At 36.3% G+C, this 22,393-nt stretch overlaps 2 protein-coding genes across 6 annotated transcripts in view; one reads left to right on the top strand and one right to left on the bottom strand.

Moving 5' to 3' along the window:
• Window positions 1-1,362, bottom strand: part of lta (lymphotoxin alpha (TNF superfamily, member 1)) — a 6,856-nt gene extending 5,494 nt beyond the window's left edge. The window contains exons 1-2 of one of the 2 annotated variants that reach the window (XM_087282975.1): window positions 1,162-1,362; window positions 1-113 (exon numbers count right to left, since the gene is read on the bottom strand). The exon at window positions 1-113 is cut by the window's left edge and continues 6 nt beyond it. In XM_087282975.1, coding sequence (XP_087139101.1) covers window positions 1-105 — 105 coding nt within the window. In that variant the 5' untranslated portion in view covers window positions 106-113; window positions 1,162-1,362. Of the gene's footprint in view, window positions 126-1,161 lie in introns of those variants that run through there. The other variant, NM_001024821.1, reaches the window with a different exon arrangement.
• Window positions 1,363-7,314: 5,952 nt separating this feature from the next.
• The window catches only part of bag6 (BAG cochaperone 6), a 50,133-nt gene continuing 35,054 nt past the window's right edge, over window positions 7,315-22,393 (top strand). For 2 of the 4 annotated variants that reach the window (XM_087283413.1, XM_087283411.1), the window contains exons 1-6: window positions 7,315-7,619; window positions 18,402-18,490; window positions 18,661-18,778; window positions 18,957-19,201; window positions 20,967-21,038; window positions 22,063-22,185. In XM_087283413.1, the coding sequence (XP_087139539.1) occupies window positions 18,407-18,490; window positions 18,661-18,778; window positions 18,957-19,201; window positions 20,967-21,038; window positions 22,063-22,185 (642 nt within the window). In that variant the 5' untranslated portion in view covers window positions 7,315-7,619; window positions 18,402-18,406. 4 annotated transcript variants of the gene reach the window in all.

The following is a 22,393-nucleotide window of genomic DNA, read 5'->3' as shown; positions in this document are numbered from 1 at the left end:
GTTCGAACTTGTCGCGAGATATACGGTCATCATCAAAAGAGCTGAGCTCATCAGGCAGCACCAGCCAATCAGGAGGCGGAACCTGGGGTTACTCTGGCCGGTCATCTCCGTGACTAGCAGACACCAAGAGAAAGGAAAGAATTGCATCGGTGAAAACCATGATATACATGTACACTGAATGAAGTGGAAGAAACCACCATACAGCCTACTGACCTAAATACATGGATTTGATCTAGATGCCTAGAAAGCACAACATCACGCAAATAAAACAGCCAATGAAGATAAACAACTAACTTGCTGAGCAAATCTATTGAATCTTACAGTGCTCTTATATAAATAATCACATATGCTCAAACTCTCAGGCCATCCACTCTCTTTCCACTGTGGTTTGTAGTTATGCACGCGTGCATGGCTATAAGAAGAGCAGTGGTGCATTTGCTTTTCACCTAAGTCAGGTGAATTCCCATGATGCCCACAAAGATACCCAGCTCACCTCCAGGTGGGTTGAATGTAACCTTCTGAGTACTCTGGGTACTTTGAAGCTGGACATTTTTCTTATTTGATCTGATGAGACTTTTATCTTTTCATTTTGTTTATTTTACTACCACAGTGACATATTGATTTGGTGAAGGAAACTTTTGAACAGTGTTTGCTGTCAATAGTATAAAGTTTAAACAATTCTAAAGTTTTACAAATACATGCTGTTCATCTCACATATCTGAGAATCGAATTAAAAATACTATCTGAAGTAGAGCTGCATTAATCAGATTGACCTAGACATTATCAGTCTAGTTTAAAAATAAAATCAATATCATAAATCAATCATAAATCAAACTGAAGACTCAGTATGACCTCTTCAGATGAGTTCCAGAATGAGTCCATATATTTAGATTTAAGTGATAACATTCACATTTGAACAATTGGTTCAGGTATTTGCATCTCATTTGACTTCTTATCTGAATATTATAGGTTACATTTGACTTACATATGAGGATCTACACTTGTCATCTATTAGTGGCTATATGCAAAAATCCTTCAATTAATATCTGATTTAGTATCTGCTACAAGAGAATGATAATCAAATGGCACCGTTATCTTATGATCATTAAGCAATAACATTGATAGTCAGTATTGGATTATGAGAAAGATTGCTTCACTCACCTTAGTGTGTGCTGTAGTGTGAAATGTGGCTGTTTGACTCAATGAGCATCTAGACATGGCCTCTCCCACAGGGTTTCCCCTTTTCATGCTCTCATTTTCTTGCCATGGACCTCTCTCTCTCTCTCTCTCTCTCTCTCTCTCTGTCTCTCTCTCTCTCTCTCTCTCTCTCTCTCTCTCTCTCTCTCTGTCTCTCTCTCTCTCTCTCTCTCTCTCTCTCTCTCTCTCTCTCTCTCTCTCTCTCTCTGTATGTTTTCTTCTGCTTCTTTCGGTGGTAGTGGCTGTGGTTGGAAACATCAGAGAAGGTGGATGGTCAGAAAATCATCGTACTTGAAATCATACTATAGAAATGAGTTAGAAGGTTGCTGAAAGTGACAGGACTCATATTTGGACTATTTTCCATAGTGAAGTCAAAATATGAGCTGTCACTTTACCTCAAATAAAAAACAAAACTGCAATAATTAAATTTTTGCTGAACAGGTGCTGAGATTTCACTGGCAAAACAGGAAGGATGAAGATAAAAAATGTTGGCTTATGTTGTTCATTGGCTTATGTTGACAACATGAAGAAGTCCCATTATGCACTTTCACTCTACCAGATTTGATTTAAAAGAGCACACTCTGGTTTAGGAGATATTACAGACATTATTTTTATGTGTGTGTGTGTATGCGATTGTGTTTTTTCATCCAGGGGAAGGCAACAACAGTGTTTGCACTGACAAGTTGTTGTCTTTTTTTTTCACCCAGATCCCCTGTTTCTTCTTTTTTCTCTTGGAAGTGTTAAACCCTTTGGGACATCCCCATCAGTCGCTTGTACTTTCCTATGCATACCACACACTCCTACACAACAGCCTACACAAAGACAAACACACTGTCCCTATCTCTTTAGTGTATGTGACTTGTGAACCCAACCACCTTCCATCAATGCACAAACACAACATCTTGTTGCTCTAATATGCAGAAATCCTTTAGATTGAAGAACAGTTCTCTATGTTGAAAGAATAGGACTGTTTACATACAGTGCTCAGCATATATAAGTGCACGCCTCACAAATTATCTTTTAAATTCATATTTTTAATAGGAACCTATACAATATTATATTTGTGCATATACATTCGATTAGTCAGTACTGAAGCCAAATCTGGAGCTTATCTGTCAAAATAACTTACAATAACGGTCCAAAAGTATTACACCCAATTTTATATGTTAGAAAAAAAATTGTATTAAATACAAATTTTAAAAAGAGAAAAATCAAGAGAAGCAAAAAATTGTTGAAATTTTGTAGGTTGTAATTTTTTTGTTTTTGCAATATTTAGCTTGAATTGTATTATCTTTTAATTTCTTAGTATGTTTGGTGACTAAATTATTATTTTAATACATATATCTGTTTAATAAATCTGTTTTGTTTAAATGCACTAAAATGCATTGCCTATATTTACTGAGAAATTAATACAAATAATAATTTTCAAAATGGGTTGTACTCAATTATCCGGAGCACTGTAGATACTTGGGAATTTAATGATGACATTCATAATATATGTAAGAAACAAAGGTACAACCGTTGTCACTGGGACTCAGTGGTATAAAGTAACAAATACAAATACTCAAATGACTGCTACTGAGTAGTTTTTCTCAGGAAGTAGTTTCAAAAAATGCTTTTACTTCCCCTTGAGTACATTTTTAGTGCTGTATTGGTTCTTTTACCCATTACTTTCCTTCAGTCACTACTTTATGTTTGTCTTGTCTATGCGATTGGCTAAAGTAGAACAATAAGTCCTCTGATTTCTGTCCAATGAAATTGCACATAGAAACTAAATTGCGTCATACTAAACTACCTCAAAACATGGGTACCCCAAGAAGTCAGTGCAAATAGCCTAGTGGTTAACGCTGACATATGGTGCAGTAACACTTCAGGGCGTCCTGAGTTCAACTCCCAGCTTGAGGACATTTCCTGACCATATCCCCCCACCCCCCCACCCCCTCTCTCTCACACTTAGTTTCCTGTCTAATACTGTCCTATCCTCTCAATAAAGGCCAAAAATAAATCTTAAAAAAAAAAAAAAAAAGAAGTGTCCAAGAAGACATCTAAAATCATCACACACAATAAACCAGAGACTGTTTAAACTGGCTGACTGAAATGGCCTTAAACAATCACTAAGTGCACTACAGAATGTTACGTTTTCACTCACATACATGCACAAATTGCATGTAAACGCGTTAGACTTTCATAGTATAATACTCACTACCCTTGAGTACTTTTTAAAAGGGCTACTTTTTACGCATTGAATAATATTTACAACAGATACTTTTACACTATTTGAACTACATTTTTGGGCAAGGAATGGTGCTTTTACTTGAGTCAGATTTTTCAGTACTCTTTCCACCACTGCTGGGGCTGGACCTTTTTAAAAGGTGTACCTTTAATGTACCAATATAAACCCTTTTGGTACAAAGGTGTGCAACTTGAAAAGGTACTGCCCCAGTGACAGCTTTCATAGCTTTTATTTCTGAAAGTGAACTCACAACAGAAGATATTTTGAAGAATGTTGGTAACCAAGCAGTTGATTGTAGCCATTTATTTGAAGGGGAAATACTGTGCACCCACATTCTTCTGAAAGGGTTAGTTCACCCTTAAATTCAAACTCTGTTATTATTTACTCTCCCTTGTTGCTGTTCTCCTGAGACCTTGTTTATCATTGGAACACTAATTAAGATATTTTAGATGAAATCCAAGAGCTCACTCATCCTTCATAAGAGTCCTGAAATGTTTAAAGTCCAGAACAGGAAATCCAGGAAATTCTGTGATTGACTTTCTCCACCTATGATGTTAATGGCTGTTTACCTATGGATGATAGCAAAGTCCCTTTAAGGAAAGAAATTTTAATCTACGGCCATCTTTGAAATGCCTCTCCCATTCTATCTGAATGAGGAAACATTAAACTCTTCAAAATTGCTTGGCAAGTTTATGATTAAATTTCAAATCAGGAACCACCAATAAAATTAAACAATAACTGTCTTTAGTTTCATTTTTTAACATTAAAATCTCTCAAAATCTGCAGAAAGGAACTCACGGCTGGTCCGAATCCCTGGTTACACTTTTCCCAGTTTAAAACTATATGGTTGACATGTCTTGTGTATTTTATAGTCTTTAATGATAATCATAAAAATAAATCCACAAATCCATTCAAGTTATGGTACTTGTTGAACATGTATGTATATATGTATGTACAACACTTCCTGTGACACAAACCGGTCTGGTTGAAACTATACTGAGAGATAAACAGAAGTAATTGTGCAACGAAATCCATTCATATTACACCTATTTACCGCCATTGTCAGGCATTTTATAGAGTAAAGATAGAATTTAATGATTTAACTTTCAAAAAGTAACACAAATACATATTAACTGTATGTGGGTAACATTATTATGTAAATCTATTAATTACATTGAACTTAGTAAACCTAAAAGTAAAGTTCAGTCAGCCAGTGATCGCTATCTGTCTACTGTGTTAACTATGAAGTCACAAGAAAGAAAATATTAAGAGAAGTGATGCAACTGAAACAAGTATGTCTTGTGATTATATTATGTGTTAATTACATTCAAGTTATTCACATTCATGCTATATAAAACACACTTCTTGAATAAGGAAAAATTCAAATATATTACCACCTCAGACAATACCCAGTTTCGGCCACACTCGTCCAACTCATTAATCCTCACTCATTTCCTTCAGCTTAGTCCCTTATTTATCAGTGGTTGCCAAAATGGAATGAACCGCCAACTATTCCAGTTTATGTTTTGCGCAGTGGATGCCCTTTCAACTGCAACCCAGTTCTGGTAAACACTAATACACTCTCGCATTCACACACACTTATACACTTTGGTCAATTTAGTTTATTAAATTCACTTGTATGTCTTTGGATTGTGGGGGAAACTGGAAAAGTATGCATATTCATGGGGACTGCAGCCATTGAATTTCTGAAATAACATAATTCCCTACTGCAAGGGTTCCCAAATTTTTCAGCCCAGGACCCCCAAGTAATAATGTCAGTGACTTATGACCCCCATATTCCTTAGAGGTGGTTATAAATATGAACAAAATCTTATAAAAAAGGTCATTAAAAGGCTGATGGCTTTTTTTTTTTTGCATGTTTTTTATGCAACTATTAACTTCTATTTTATGTTTCTGTAGGTTGTGGATAAAATATGGTAATTCTAATAGTTTAATAAAAAAAATTTGATGTTTAGAAATCACCAATCGACCCCTTGTCATTTTCCCATGACCCCCTCAGGGGCTCCCGACCCCTGCCATATTGTATAGTATTTGAAAAACCGCATATGAGTCGAGTAGTCTTACACTGTGAAAAATATGCATAAATTTACAGTTTTTCGTATTTTCTGATTCATGTTTTAATTTTTCTCATTTATTTATGTTTTTGAATTGCATTATGGGACCTTGATCCTTTTTCTAACAACTTTTACCTTAAAAAGTTTCCAAAAAAGTGACTTTTATTAACATTTTTAATAGATTAAACTGATATATTGTCTTGGTTGGTGTTGTATATACACAACAAATACCATGTAATAAACTGTCAGTACATTTTCTGTTATTTTACAGACTTATTTTTATATATATTATTTCTTTTATGCATTTTGTTATGTTGCCTCACAGCATGAAGGTCGCTAAGTCGCTGGCTCGAGCCTCGGCTCAGTTGACGTTTCTGTGTGGAGTTTGCGTGTTCTCCCTGCGGCCGCGTGGGTTTTCTTCGGGTAATCTTCTTTCCCCTACAGTCCAATAACATGCGGTACAGGTAAATTGAGTAGGCTAAATTGTCCGTAGTGTATGTGTGAATGAGTGTGTGTGGATGTTTCTTAGAAATGGGTTGCGGCTGGAAGGGCATCCGCTGTGTAAAAATGTGCTGGATAAGTTGGCGGTTCATTCCGCTGTGGCGACCCTCGGATTAATAAAGGGATTAAGCCGACACGAAAATGAATGAATGAATGAATGAATTTTCAACATCAAAAGTCAACAGAGCATAGATCATTGTCCCATAATGCAGTTCACAACCATATATCAACGCAAAGTATAGAAACTGTTAATTAACATTGAAGTCAGAATTATTAGCCCCCCTTTGATTTTTTTTCTTCTTCTTTTTCAAATATTTTCCATGTTATGTTTAACAGAGCAAGGACATTTTCACAGTATGTCTCAGAGACTCATAATAGTTTTTTTCTTCTGGGGAAAGTCTTATTTCTTTATTTCGGCTAGAATAAAAGCAGTTTTACATTTTTTATGAACTATTTTAAGGTAAAAATGATTAGTCACTTCAAGCTTTATATTTTTCCGATAGTCTACAAAACAAACCATCTTTATTCAATAGCTTGTCTAATTACCCTAACCTGCCTAGTTAACTTAATTAACCTAGTTATGCCTTTAAATGTCACTTTAAGCTGTATAGAAGTGTCTTGAAAAATATCTAGTCAAATATTAATTACTGTCATCATGGCAAAGATAAAATAAATCAGTTATTAGAGATGAGTTATTAAAACTATTATGTTTAGAAATGTGCTAAAAAAAAAAAAAAAAAAAGCTTCTCTCCGTTAAACAGAAATTGGGGAATAAAATAAACAGGGGTGCTGATAATTCTGAATTCAACTGTATATATTTTCCAGTGTATAGAACAATATTTTAATAAAGATACAAGTTACCTTTAAGTATTTTGCCTTATTATGTCAAAACTTTCTTATCTTATTTGTTAATCAAACCTTATAAATACACAACCAAAGGTATTTTGACAAAACACCCTGAATTCTTTTGAAATGACTGATTGGGAATTAATAGATTAGCATATGTACCATGGTACTCAACTGTAATTCAAAGAATACACAGCTTTTATACTAACATCTCAGAACTGTGGTACTTTTTGATAGTATTCGTAGCATTTATGGAATTTACTGCTCTGAGCACAATAATACCAAACTACAGAATCACATACTGTATTAAGCACAGGTGTAAAGCGAAACATCAAACCGGATTTTTTGGTTTTTTTTTAATGAAGGCGGTGGTACTGTTAATAAGAGGGAAACTCAAGCAGATATTGCATTTGATAAGATCAGATGTCGGAGATATGAATAGAAGGTCAGTAACTGATTGTGGGCGGAGACTCTGCAGTGGGAAAATCTCATGCTCGCGTTTGGTACTTTTTTCAGGTCAATCTGCTTAACATGATTTGAGAAAGTTTGTTCTCTGTTTTCATTTGTAGGGGAGGGGGAAAAGACCGCTGCTGTGTGTGTGTTTTCGCACAATAGCCCGTGCGTGTGTTTACAACCTGTGAAAGAGACGGAAAGAGAAGAGGGAAGAGGGACTGAAAGATTGAGATCTAAAATCGGGAGCATCTGCGGCAAACTATGTGCAGCATTCTGACTGCAGGAGAAACCAGTGAGGTGACATTCTTCATGAGGTTAGCCACAATCATTACCAAATGCCCTGTGCTTTCCCAACTGATGTTTTGTGCAGCTGCTACAAACAGATCAGCTTTAAATCCAATATGAGAGAAAAATAGTGGATTTGAAAGTAAAACTGTTGAATGTTTTCACTTACACTGTAAAAAATGCTGGTTTCCACATGATCAATGAGGTATACACTCACCGGCCACTTTATTAGGTACACCTGGCTAACTGCTAGTTACTCATCACATGGCAGAAACTTATTGCAGTTAAAACTGAGGATTAGAATGGGGAAGAAAGGTGATTTAATTAACTTTGAAAGCGGCATGGTTGTTGGTGCCAGACGGGTCTGAGTATTTCAGAAACTGCCGATCTGCTGGGATTTTCATGCACAACCAGCTTTAGAGTTTACAGAGAGTGAACCGAAAAAGAAAATATCCAGTGAGCGGCAATTCTGTGGGCACAAATGTCTTGTTGATGTCAGAGGAGAATGGCCAGACTGGTTCGAGCTTTTTCTGACCTTTAGGCAGATTAAGCTACAGCAGCAGAAGACTACCAGGTGCATTCCTGTCAGCTAAGAGCTGGAAACTGAGGCTACAATTTGCACAGGCTTGCCAAAATTGGACAATAGAAAATTAGAAAAACATTGCCTGGTATGATGTGTCTTGATTTCTGCTGCGACATTCGAATGGTAGGGGCAGAATTTGGTGCCAACAACATGAAGGCATGGACCCATCCTGTATTGTATCGAAGGTTCAGACTGGTGGTGGTGTTGGTGTAATTGTGTAAGGGATATTTTCTTAGCACATTTTGGGCCCATTAGTACCAATTGAGCATCATGTCAACGTCACAGCCTACAGTACCTGAGTATTGTTGCTGACCATGCCCATCCCTTTATGACCACAGTGTACCCATCTTCTGATGGCTACTTCCATCATGATAACACGGCATGTCATAAAGCACAAATCATCTCAGACTGGTTTCTTGAACGTGACAATGAGTTCACTGTGCTCAAATGGCCTCCACAGTTACCAGATCTCAATCCAATAGAGCACCTTTGGGATGTGGTGGAGCGGGAGATTTGCATCATGGATGTGCAGCCGCCAAATCTGCAGCAACTGCGTGATGCTATCACGTCAGTATGGGCCAAAATCTCTGAGAAATATTTCCAGTAACTTGTGGAATCTATGCCATGAAGGATTAAGGCAGTTCTGAAGGCAAAAGGGGGTCCAACCCGGTACTAGTAAGGTGTACCTAATAAAGTGACCGGTAAGTGTATGTACAGCTATTGATTTTTAGCTAATGCTAAACCTTCGGTGAAAGGTGTGTGTGACTATTTCCGATTCCATAAGGTTCCTCTTACAGAATCGTTGTTGTAATGTAATTAAAATGATGTACTTCAGCATTAAACTGTCTAAATTAATAGACAGTTAAATATACTTCAGCATTCATTTAGTTTTCAAGCATAAAACGAAATGAAAGACCACGTAAGCACTAGCGACGTCAGTAGCAGCAGGCTAGCGCAGAAACTCCATTGAAAAGCACTTGGGCTGGCTGACTGAAAATTAAATGTCCCTGTGCATGCTGTATACCCCATTTTTCTCGGAAAGGAATTAAGTTAACTTATTAGTTTTTTACAATTTTAAGTGGATTGAACATAAAACAATTAAGTTTTCCCCCCAAAAAACTCAAGAATTGTGTTGTTTCAGCTTATTATAAATAAGCATTTTAAACAAACAGCAAACATATTTTTTGAGTGTACTAGATTAGTGACTACTCTCTTATTAGGGCCAAAATACTTTCACAATACATAATACATGTTTTTGACTATTGTGTTGGATTAGATATGTGTCACATCTTTTGCTGACCAATCATTGTTGGCCATCTTTAATGACACTACTTTTTGATGAAGTAGAAACTGACTACTGCAAACAAGTGTGTATAAACAATGGACCATTTCCTCGATTGCATAATTCCACCCAGCAGAATCAAAACCATCGTCTTTTGTTTCGTTATGTTTGAAAGCTACTGATGGTAGAAGAGGCAGACGAAACTGAGAATTTAGAAAACTTGTATACTCTGCTATCAACAATATTTTTGCTCTTTGTATGTATTCCTAAATGACTTAAAGTACTTTGGGTCATGCCTAATAAAGCTGAAAAGGAGGTTAGATATTAATTTCATATATTATTGGCAATGATGACAAAACCTATAACCTGATAATGGTATAAAGAAGACAGACCATTACAAGATGAATTACTCAAAGTTGAGGAAATGGAAAAATGTACTCACATTAAAAATCTAATCTTTTAGAATAAATGGAGTAAATAACTGGCTTTGTTCTCAATAACAAAATAATTGGTTATCTTTGACAAATTGTATGAACATGGAGGTTATGGATCCATGGAAACCATTCATTCATTCATTTTTTTCTTTGGCTTAGTCTCTATTTCAGAGGTCGTCATAGTGGAATGACTATTCCAGCATACGTTTTACACAGCGGATGCCCTTCCAGCTGCAAACCAGCACAAGGAAACACCCATACACCCTCATTCACACCATAAAAAAAAATAAAAGCCATAGAAGAGCTTTGGTCTAACTATAAAATTGCTTTGGGGCAACCTAAAATGTCCCGAAGATAGCATTGGATAATCGAATATGTATATAATCCAAGTACAATCGGTTGATTCTTATACTGATGCACAATTTCATTTACAATGTCATCTCAACACCATAAATCAAATGGGTCGTACCAGACTTTTACCATCGATGTGAATAACACAAGCCGTATAGTAATGTGGCTTTTTTTTTTCAATGGATGGCAATTGAAAACTCTAAAATCATTTCAATATTCAAAATATATTGTTATATTGACAAAATCATAGTCTGAAGCTAAATCTGGAAACATCACACACCAATACATTTTACACATACAGAAAACAAAGACAGTGGGCCTGTTTCAGTAAGGAGGTTCAACCATCTTGGAGTTTAAAATTGAACTCTAATTTGTCGAGAGATTAAATACTCTGAGTTTTTGGTTTCACAATAGCGGATCAACTTTGAGTAGACCAACTCAGAGTTAAGCGCACACACTGCGACTATAAAGAGGCATTATCAATGGAGGGCAGATATTACGAGTGACTATAGTAACATCTTAAAAAAAGAGATTAACATTTCTTTCTCCAGCTGAACTTGATTCTGCTCATGCAAAGTTATAGAAAATATGACCATATTTTAAAAAGCAACACCACTGCATCAATGAAACAGCGTGGGAAAAACAGCTCAAGTTAATGCGAATTTTAAATTTAAAGTATTTAAATATTTAAGTATAATAAATAAGTAATGTTATGTGTGACGTTTATAAAATTTTTACACATGCTGCTTCTTTTATACACATTGATCAGTTTTAATAGATTTAAAAGTGCACTTATGTGTCTGCCTTTTTTATTGATCAAGTGATAAAGGTTGATATGACATTTAGAATTTAAGCAGAATTAAACAATCATTTTTAGAAAGAATAATAATCCCAATAATCTAGTAACAGTACTTGTCCCTGTCAGTGAATTCAAGCTAAATATTTATTAAAAAAGACAAACTATTCTCGTACGTGACTTTGTTGTTTGTGTGACTGAAATGTAAGCAATAGCTATGTTTCCATCCAAATATATTAATTACATTTATGTGCAAAACTGTAATATTACATTAAAGATGTGCCAGTAAAGCAGGGTTTCCATCCATCGTCACTTCATGATTAAACAGGCATTAGATATCAACTGTAAAAACAGAATTTACTGTGGTAGAAGAGGCTGCGTCAGTCTTTTCTTTACTTAATAAATGTACTTGCACCTCAGAAGACAATACTGACACAATGAACGCAGGGGGGTGTTTGAAGGCACGAGACGCGGAGAACAGACTCTCTTAACATGTTCCAGATGCTCTGGAGGTCATTAATAATATAACAATATTAATACTGAAATGGTTAAGGCATTTTAGAATGAGCAAAACAACATTTAAGATGTGTTATAGTGTGCTCAGCCTGCTGGTTTGACCATTCACACACATTTTCTTCATCATATGATCTCTTACAACAAGCATTTTTTAAATGCTCATACTGTAATTTGTTCAGTAAAAGTGTTTCCACCATAGTTTATGTGCATCTTTTCTATCGAATAAAAGTTTGTCCTACTCAGTTATGCTTGTGTTTTTATGCGTATTTCCAAAAGTTATGTGCATCATGACGTTTCCATCAACCGTTTTTATGTGCTTCTCTAAAATGATCATTAAAATAGGTGAGTGGAAGCGTAAGGCTAAGGCGAGAAATAACGCTGTGTCTTTAAAAAAGGGGAGGAGTTTAGAGAATAAAATCTGCTCCTGCCCAGGTTAGGTTCACAGAGTAAGTTACCACAGTTTACTGACTCTTACTTAAAGTTACCTCTCTTTAAGAAACAAGCTTGGCCTTCTCTGCTTTCTCGAGTTTAACAAACCTGCCATTTTGAAACAGAAAACGCAGAGTTTCTCTGATTTCAGGGTTAAAATACACTGAGTTTTCACTTAACATCCTTTCTGAAACGGGCCCAGTGTCTCTAACTGTGAATATGTTTTAGTAATGAAATGAAACCTTAAAAGTAACTGATTTGTTGCTTTGCATAGAGTTAGATACACCTCTGTCACTCACAATGAACTATAGAGCAGTTTAACAAGAGTCCAGCAAATTAACAAAGCACAAAAGATTTTTTGTCAATTTTATTGACACTTTTATTTTATTTATTTACATTTATTTAGTTAGGTCTGTCATATCGGATTAATTTTATTCACCAATATTGGTATTGGAAAAAAAACTTTGTCCACATTACATTGTCAAAACGGGCAAATAGAAATTCTCCTTTTAGCATGGAACATCTCAAAAATGTCCAACACTTTCATGGCTTGGAATGTAATCTAATGTTCCAAGCCTGGAAAAGAATATTGTGGGACAGGCATTGTTATTCTCAAAAATCATGGAAAAGCTCTATAAATATACATTTTCCACGAATAAAATAAATGGAACATTTTGTAGTTTTATTCTGCTGTAAATTTGAATGCCTGTTGTACTTGATTTGTGACTAAGTCATTGTTTTGTTTTTATTAATAAACCCTTCAAACCAGTCTGTCTGACTCCTAAACAAACCAGTATTAAAATCATTTTTAAAAATATCCAAGCTATTGGTTAAAATGCGTGGGCACAGTTGAAACAACAACTGGAATCATTTGCATGCTGCTTTACTGCTTCATGTAGATATATACTCAAAGGTGTCTATGTTTGTTTGTTTGTTTGTAATTTGAATAGCTCATTTAAATTAGGGAATAATTTATATTTCCATATAAATCCGCTTATATTTCCAGCATGCATCTTCCACTCAAGCTGACTTCTTTTTATTGTTGGTTTCTATTTCTGTTAAGGTTATTGAAATCTTAGTTGATGTAATAAATCAATCCTAAATTAATGGGATAGATGCCTGAAAATGGAAATATACTCAACCATTTAACCACCATGAGTTTTTTTTTTTTTTTTTAACACAAAAGAAGAACGTTTAAAGAATTACATTGACAATTATTGTGAAAAAAATACTAAAAGTCAGTGGTTTCCAACATTCTTCAAAACATCTCCTGTTTATGCTCAACATTAAATAAACTCATGTTTGGAAGAAGTGGCAGGAGAGTACTGTAAATCATGCTAGAATTGGTGTGTAAACTGTCCCTTTATATAACAAAATATTAGTCACAGTCAAACTTGAGATTAAAATAGTCAAAACAGAAATCTCACCTGTGAATACTCATTTGTTGATTAATACATCTCAAGACTTCTGTATCTGCTGGTGACCTGTGGGAGTGTGAGAATTCTTCATAAGATCACTGTGCTCACTGTGTTATATTTTGGTACACACACAAAAAGGTTGTTTCCAATAACTTTCACCTCTGCAACCACTCTAACCATTGCTCATTGACACTGATTTGCTCATATTAATATATTCGATTTTAATAAACACAGTATCAGTGGTTAACACCCACATAGCATAATTTATCTGGCCCAGCTCTGGCCTACACAATCAGCTTTTGCTTGGCCCCACATACAATGAATTACAGTACATGACTGGACCAAGTTTGGCTTCCAGACAAGGGCCAAACATGTACCATATCTGGGCCAAGTGTCAGCCATAATAACCCATAACTGGGCCGGATATGTTGGTGTCTCATGATTGCAATGAAATTGATAAACCCATGAAGCATTGGGCATGCTTTTTCTCAAAGTTACCTGATTGGTAGAATTTTTTTTTATTTATATAATTTGAATGTATTTTAAATGTGGGTCAAGATAGGCCAAACTAACATGGCCCACACATCAATTTTTAACACCTGCATGGGCCAAATACTACATTTGACATCTGGCCAAAGTCTTGTGTGCCTCTTAAAGACAGTGCCACCTTTGCCAAACTAGGCCATGTTTGGCCCACATGCTGTATGCCAGTGCCAGATGAATGCTTGCTGTGCCAGCTTTATGTCAAATTTGGGCCAGAATTCGGTGCTACCTGGGGCTACCCTCGCCTCACAGTAAGAGGATCCCTGAGTCGAGTCTTGGTTTTACTTCAAGTGCTCTTGTTTCCCCCACAGTCCAAAAACATCTGATATGGGCCATTTTGTGTGGGAATTGGTGTTTCCCAGTGCTGAAGGTTGCACAACGTACTGCTGAAATGAGCCGAAAGACAGTAAGTGAAAGAATAAACAAAACTTATTAGCACTTTAATCTTGAAATAGTTTTTAGTACTTTAAGCATGACATTTTCTTGAGTGGAATACATAAAAAAACAACACATTTTAAACTGAAATTATGATTCTTGGTGATTTGTGTCTCTGAATGGTTCCATTTAATTAACACTCAAAAATGACTTTTGCTGCTTCAAATTCAGATTATTTTACAAATCTGAAACTACCTGTCTGCACTGTATTACTTATTTAAGAAAATAAACTCTAGACTTGCATTTCTTGCTATGCAACAAATTTACCTTTATAATTTAACATTGCAGAAATGTTACTCATCAAGCAGTGCAAGAATAGTCAATGCATCATCAAGCCGCCAAATCGCCCACTGCAATTATAATGGATTTCTGTGAACTTTAATCAGTCACTGCAACACACAATTGCCTTGCAAGATGCTAAATAGCAGTTTTGTTCTGTGTGTCTGCATATTTTATATACAAGTTTGAAGCTTCCTTTTTCACATGCACTCTTTTTAAAAGATGGTGTTCACTTTTCAGAACCTTCATATTATCAGTGTTCCCGGTTGATGGAATAATCTTCTCATCCCAGTCCCGAACACAGAAAACCTGACAGTATCAGTAGTCAGACACTTAAAGTCAAAAGTTTTTTGACGAAATTGCTTAGTGCACCTTTAACTGCATCCAGCTGAAAATGCTTTCACTTTCCTGTAACCCATACTGCTGTCTTGTACTTTTTGAACAAAGTCTATGCCAGGGGTGCCCAAAATTTTTCCTATAAAGGGCCAAAAAGCAAACTTGATTGAGGGCTGTGGGCCAAATATAAATATAGCAAACCATACATATTAAATTTGCCATGGGTAATTTCCTAATTTATTGTGTAATATTTAAAAATAACTGGAAAATGGTGCTTTAAATCATATTAACTAACGCAGTACCATTCATCATTCATTTTCCTTCGGCTTCATCAGAGGTTGCGCCAGTGGAATGAACCGGCAACTTATCCAGCATATGTTTTACACAGCAGATGCCCTTCCAGCTGCAACTTATACTGAGAAACAGCCACACATTCATTCACACACATACACTATGCCCAATTTAGCCCACCCAATTCACCTATAGCGCCTGTCTTTGGACTGTGGGGGAAACGGGAGCACTTGAAACCCAACACGGGGAGAACATGCAAACTCCACACAGAAATGCCAACTGGTTCAATTGGGGCTCGAACCAGCAAATTTTCTTACTGAGTGGCGACAGTTCTAACCACTGAGCCACCATGTCACCCTTATCTGATAGTATTTACATTTTAAAAGTCTGATTTATTTAGATTTAATTGAATTATTTAATTTTTGTTGGCTTTTTTTGTAGCTCAGCAATGAAACATAGAAACAAAAGGTTACGTTAAATTCAAAATGACGATCTCTGTCAAAGGCGTTCACCCCAACCACCTCCCCATCATTCTCACTCTTTTTTTAGATGGGACGGCGGGCCAAATCAAAGGTTACCACGTGCCAACTTTGGCTCACAGGCTCTACTTTGGTCATTTCTGGTCTATGCAGTATATGTTGCAATGGATAAAAGTGTCTGCTAACTGAATACATGTAAAATGTAGAGCAGCTCAAACTCTTATGCTGTTAACTAATAATAATGAGCTGTTAAATGATGGATTCGACGAGCAAGTAGAACACATGACTTGCATTTATGTTTCAGTTACAACAAATCAGATGCTTGTGATGGCGATAACCACAGTCTACGTTTGTTTCTGCACGCCATATGTTGATGTATATCATGCTTTAACGGGTCTTCTCATTAGCAGACGCCTCTGCACTGTTCCACAGGGCCACTTCCTCTACTCTCGCTCCCAAGTTGACCCACCTTCTTTCATCTTTTTCCATTTTCCATTGCCCCCTCACTGTACTCACACGTAGCCTAATTAATATGCTGCGTCACTGTTTTCTCTTTTTGCAGAGCATTATCAGTTACTTTTATTTTGTCAGAACTACAGAAACTAAGCTAATCTGCTAATCTACTAACACTCTCTGTCATATGTACAGTACGTAACCTTTTCTCGTCTTTCTTCCCCTGTCTCTGGAGATTTTTTTTTTTAATTCAAGTCAACAGGTACTTTCAGAGTCAACAAAAACATACACAGACAAAACAAAATGATGACATTAAGATATTAACAGACCACCAGGTCAACCCAATCTACAATATCAGGAGTGTTTGAAAAACATTCATACCAAAATTATGTAAAAAAAAATACATATGCAGTATGTTGTATTTTGCTGTATTCCCCTCACTTTTAGAAACAGACCATTTCAGGTGATTAAGCATACATTTTTGTATGTTATATAGCTGTCCCCCCACTTTTAAAATGTTCACTAGGCCCCTTATCATCTTTGTGGATCTCAGTGTTGACATTGCAATGTTGACTGTTCAGTTTGTGTTCTCACGATTTTCTTTTTCCAACCAGAAAATAAACTGATATATGGAATGAAAGATGGAAACTGTGGTCTTCGATTGTTCCACAGACCACCGCTGAAGGGGAAAGCATACATTACGTGTCAAGAAATGACACATATAGGCCTAAAAAATATGCTGTAACTATCTGTATAATGGCAATACAGTGGCTCAATGGTTAGCACTGTCGCTTCACAGCAAGAAGTTCTCTAGTTTGAATCCTGGCTGGGTCAGTTGGCGTTTCTATGTGGACTTAGCATGTTCTGCCCATGTTGGCGAGGGTTTCCTCCACAGTCCAGAGACATGTGGTATAGGTGAATTGAATAAACCGTAGTGAATGTGTATGAATGAGTGTATATAGGTGTTTCCAGTACTGGGCTGCAGCTGGAAGGGCATCCGCTGTGTAAAACCTATGCTGAATAAGTTGGCGGTTCATTCCGCTGTGGAGACCCCTGATAATAAGGGACTAAGCCGAAGGAAAATGAATGACTGAATGTCTGCATGATGTTCTTACACAGATGTTAGTTGAAATAAAAATAAGCTATTGTTTATGATGCATAACATAAAGTAAATTAATCAAATAAAATGTAACATCCGTTGATGCTTGTTGAAATTCATTGCTGTGTGTTGTAATTCCTGAAAGTTGGCATAATAGTGTGTAAGATTTTGTGTGTACATGAGAATTTAGTTTGTTATTGGTGATATTTCGATGTATTTACATTGAGTGATGTGGTAAATAAAAGAATTAAGTGTGTAAACAGTGATAATTATTGCATGTTCAACCAAATTGTAGCATTGCTGCTTCTAAACTTAAATTACTGTTATTAAATTACTTGTTTAAGGCAAAAAGATTGTTTGTACTTTTTAATCGTGCAAGTCAATGTGACGTGTCGTGACGTCATCGTTTACTTCCTTGTGCTTGTCGCGCAACACCGGCTAGCATGTTAGCGCGAGGCTGTTAGCTTCGCTACATTAGTAATGTTTTAACTAACGTTAGTCGGTTTTATACCAACAAGCACAACTTACCATCACACTATTAACAAACTCCTAAATCGCAACGTATATGCAAAACGACGCATTTCAAAAAGGAAATAATCGCGTCTCGAGGTAGGTAAAACACTAGCGAGCTAGCATGTTAGCACTTTGTTTTATGTCTGTGGTTGTTATTATTACTAGTTGCTGTTTAGTTTGTCACTGACAATCAGTCGAAATGAGCAAATAACTTGTATATTTTTACTAAAAATTAATATTTGTGTTAAAATCGATGCATAAGCACTTATTTAATGCTTGTTTAGCAGCAAGTGTCTGTTTGGAGAAGGTGTTACAGATTGCTTCAGTTTTTAGGTCATGCGTTTTCTATTATCTTAAAAAGCACATTCTAGAAGGTGTTTCTAATAAAAGCAAGAAACTTCTGGAAATCTGGCCATGTACATGACAGCTGGGGTATCTTGTGGCCTGTGTGTAACACAACACTGCTTTCTTTCGTGATGCTGATGTCATGTACTTTATTATAGCACTTTATGTTTTCGGTGCTAACATAGTGTCATATATATAACTTTCTACCTGATTGTCTAACATATTACAGACAGAATGGAAGAGCAAGCGAGCAACACCATTGAGGTGACTGTGAAAACCCTGGACTCTCAGAGCAGGAGTTACACAGTTGAGGCACAGGTGAGCTGGACTTTTCTTTTCATGCAAACTGACTGTCACATGTCTGGTGTGCTGATGATGATTTCACTGCGTTCCACCAAATTCAAGGTGAAGAACCTGAACCGCAGAGGTGGCAGTCAGCGGTCGGCCGATTGTCTATTGAAATAACAGCTTCTCGTTTCACTTTGTAGATGACCGTGAAAGATTTCAAGGAGCACATTTCACCATCTGTTGGAATTCCTGTTGACAAACAAAGGCTCATTTACCAGGGGAGAGTACTTCAAGATGAGAAAACCCTCACAGAGTACAGTGAGTTGATGTTGTAGGAGGGAACTTCGTTTTTTTTCATAAATAGGATTTCTTAGAAAGTCATTTTATTTCAATATCAAAATATATTTTTTGGACCAACCCATCATGTGTGCTTTTGAATAATGTTCCCCTTGCAGCGTTCTGAGATTTTGTTGTTTGTGTACTCTAATTTTTCTAGATGTGGATGGAAAGGTGATTCACCTTGTGGAGCGGGCCCCACCACAGACCACCCAGCAGGGTTCTGGATCAGGTGGTGTACCTGGTTCCTCTGGGGCGACACAGGGAGGAAATCAAAACCCGAATTCAACCAGTAGCACTCAAGGGACTCCGCTTGGGCCTACGCATGATCGCAACGCCAATAGCTATGTGATGCTGGGGACTTTTAATTTGCCTGTTAACATGATGGACCCTCAGCAAATACAGGTAGAGATATTTTTTGTTATGCTTAAAGAGATAGTTCACCCAAAAATTAAAATTATGTCATCTTTTACTTTTTTCCACTTGTTCCAAACTTGTTTGAGTTTTTGTTGAACACAAAGAAAGATATACTGACCAATGCCAGAAAAATCAGCTGTTGACCTCCATGGTGTTTTATTTGTCAGTAGCTACTTTTCTATTCACCTATTTTTATGTGCATTTTGGAAACGGCAAGTTGCACACAAATTTAAAAAATGCGCATAAAAAACATGCGCACAACTGAGTTGGATAAACTTTTTATTTGATAAGTAAAGATGCGCATAAACTGCGATGGCAACACTTTCACCGAACAAATTCCAGTATGCGCATTAAAAAAGTCATGTGATTTTGTTATCATCATGTGATGGTAAAATATGTGTGAATGGACAAACCAGCAGGGTGAATAAAACATCTGAAATGTTGTTTTGGTCATTGTAAAACACTGTAACCCTTTCAGTATTAGTGTTATTATATTATTCATGACCTCTAGAATCAAGAGCGTCTGTGCTTCTCGTCTCATGCCTTCAAACGCCACCGCTTTCATTGCATGTCAGGATTGCCTTCGGAGGCGCAAGTCATTTATTAAATGAATTCACACAGCTTCTCCTACCACAGCAAATTCCGATTTTACTATTGATATTTGGCATCAGATAAGCAGGAAGTGATGATTTATTTTGCTTTGACTCGTTTAATTTGCTCATCAGCTGCTCATTCATTTGCTCATTCATCAGCTGCTTCATTTGCACGTCTTTTGTACAATAATCCAGTTTTGCGCATAAATGGCCTGTTTGCACCGAGTGATATGATTCGGTTTTTATGGCATTTCCATTGTGGAAAAAGTACCTAAAAGCGAATGGTACCGTACCACTTTTTGGGCATTCTTTGCAAAGGGTACCTAGCACGACAAAAGGGTACCAAAAACCCTATTGGCTTACAGAGAAGCGTCACTGGCACATACGCAAGCAAAAGAATGAAAACAAAGAAACTACCATTTTTAAATACACAATCAAGACATTACACCTTAATAAGACATACATATAATAACAAGCCATGGTTGAGCTTAGCTCAGAGAATCCTTCTCGTTGTCTTGATATAGCCACAAAGCCAAGAAGAACAAATTCTGTCCTGTTTTTGTTTTACGAATTCGTCTAAAAGTGCGAGCAGTTTCACTTTCTCCAGGGAGCCTGCGATCTCTCGTTTGTGCGTCTATACTTGAAATAGGGAATTTCTTGAACTGATGAAAATAACATGTGCGTGATTATTGAAGTGCTTCTGACATCCAATCCTTTTATAAACAGACAAACTTGAAAGTGAAGCTTAAAAAAACAAAGGAGATGCCTGAAAAAACAAGGGAGCGAATGATTCTTTCAGCAACCTAAAACATTAACAAACTGCCATGTTTAATTATTATCATCACCTTTTTGACTATTATGAACTCGGAATGACAGAATTACTTTCTTACAAGAGGTTGCATGTGCTGGTGAAGATTAAAGATTAGGTTGAGTCTGTGGGCTGTATGTTGGAAACGGGCCTAAAGTTAATTCGCATTTTTGGATGGAAACATAGCTAATGTCTACATTTTCCAGCATTCTTTATCTTGTTCTGTGTTCAATAGAAAGATATTCAAGTTTAGAAACACTTGAGTGTGTGTAAATGGTCAGATACCTGGGTGAACTATCCTTTAAATGTGAATGTGTGTGCGCATTTGACTTAATGTATTGTCTTTCGTCAGATGTCCCTTCAGCAGATGATGACAGGACTGGGAGACAATGCGAGGAATCCACGAGTCAGTACCAGCACTGGGGTGGGTACGGTTGTGAACTGAAAAGCCCCTTTTGTAGTGGTGAATATTACACATTTAAAGGGTGAGTTCACCCTAAAATGAAAATCAGCCCATGATTTACTTGCCCTCAAGGCATCCTAGGTGTATATGACTTCTTTCAAATACGATCAGAGTCACATTAAAAATAATCATTGCTCTTTCAAGCTCTACAATGCCAATGGGTGGTTTTTTTTTTCTTTTACAGTCCGACTCCGAAACAAGTCCAATATAGTACATCCATCTATTATAAAAAATATCTCACTTGGCTCCAGGCGATAAATAAAGTCTACTGTAGTGAATCAGGGTGTTATTGTAAGAAAATATATTTATTAAATTATAAATTGAGGCACAATTTAATTTTTGTTTGCAAGCTTACAAGCTTATCTACAGCTTGAATTATAAAACAAATAAAATAAGTGTTTGTTAATTTTGACAAACACAAAAAATAGCATTCACCAAAGGTGCATTTAAATTTAAACTGAGAAAGTGTTTATAATGTTAGAAAATAATAATATTTTAAATAAAGAAAAATTCATAAGCTCTTCTCATGAATATTTTTATCTATGAGTACTATACATGTTTTTCAAAAACATGTTTGTGGTATTCTGTAAACTACTAATGACATTTCTTCCAAATTGTAATTAAATAATGTTTATTAAAATAGTTTTCAGTCTGTTTAGACAAATGTATGTACATTTTTAGAAGAGAACACCATGAAATGAGACTCAAATATGGTTCCCCCAAAATGTACCAGTATTATATGTCAGAGGACTGACTATTAAGTTCAATTCATACTTCTGCGGCGAATGATGGCCATACCTTATAAATATATCTTCTGCACATCTACACTATTATTACAGTTTATACTTGTGCATTTTTTCGGTGTTTCTCTGCAATAATACTTTCGAAACATTAGCAGGCGGTGGGGTTTCTATGCTCCAACGTGTCGAGTTCGTTATCTGCTCTAACCACTGGTGACAAAATTATTTTGTATCCTTTATTTCAGACCAATGGCTCAGTGAATGTTCAGATAGATTTTGACCAGTCATTGCAGAGTGAGCCAAGACTGCGCCTGCTGCTGGCTGAGAACTTGTTGAGAGACACCAATGCTGTGATCCAGAGACTGGAGGTAAGCCATTTAACTGGCCATTACATTGCTTAACTTATTGCATATTATAGTGTAGGGCTGCACGATATTGGAAAAATCTGACATTGCGATGTTTTATTTTTCTGCGATATGAATACAATTTTGGTAGAGGACTTGATAACTCTATTTTAATGAAGTCATTACTTTAAGCAGAGTGAATCAAACAAATTGCAAGCATAAATAAATTAGT

The sequence above is a fragment of the Danio rerio genome, chromosome 15 (genome assembly GCF_052040795.2).
Source record: "Danio rerio strain M-AB ecotype USA chromosome 15, GRCz13ab, whole genome shotgun sequence".
Lineage (NCBI taxonomy): Eukaryota > Metazoa > Chordata > Actinopteri > Cypriniformes > Danionidae > Danio > Danio rerio.
The sequence above is the reverse complement of the archived record's forward strand: the minus strand, read 5'-3'. Positions and strand labels throughout refer to the sequence as shown.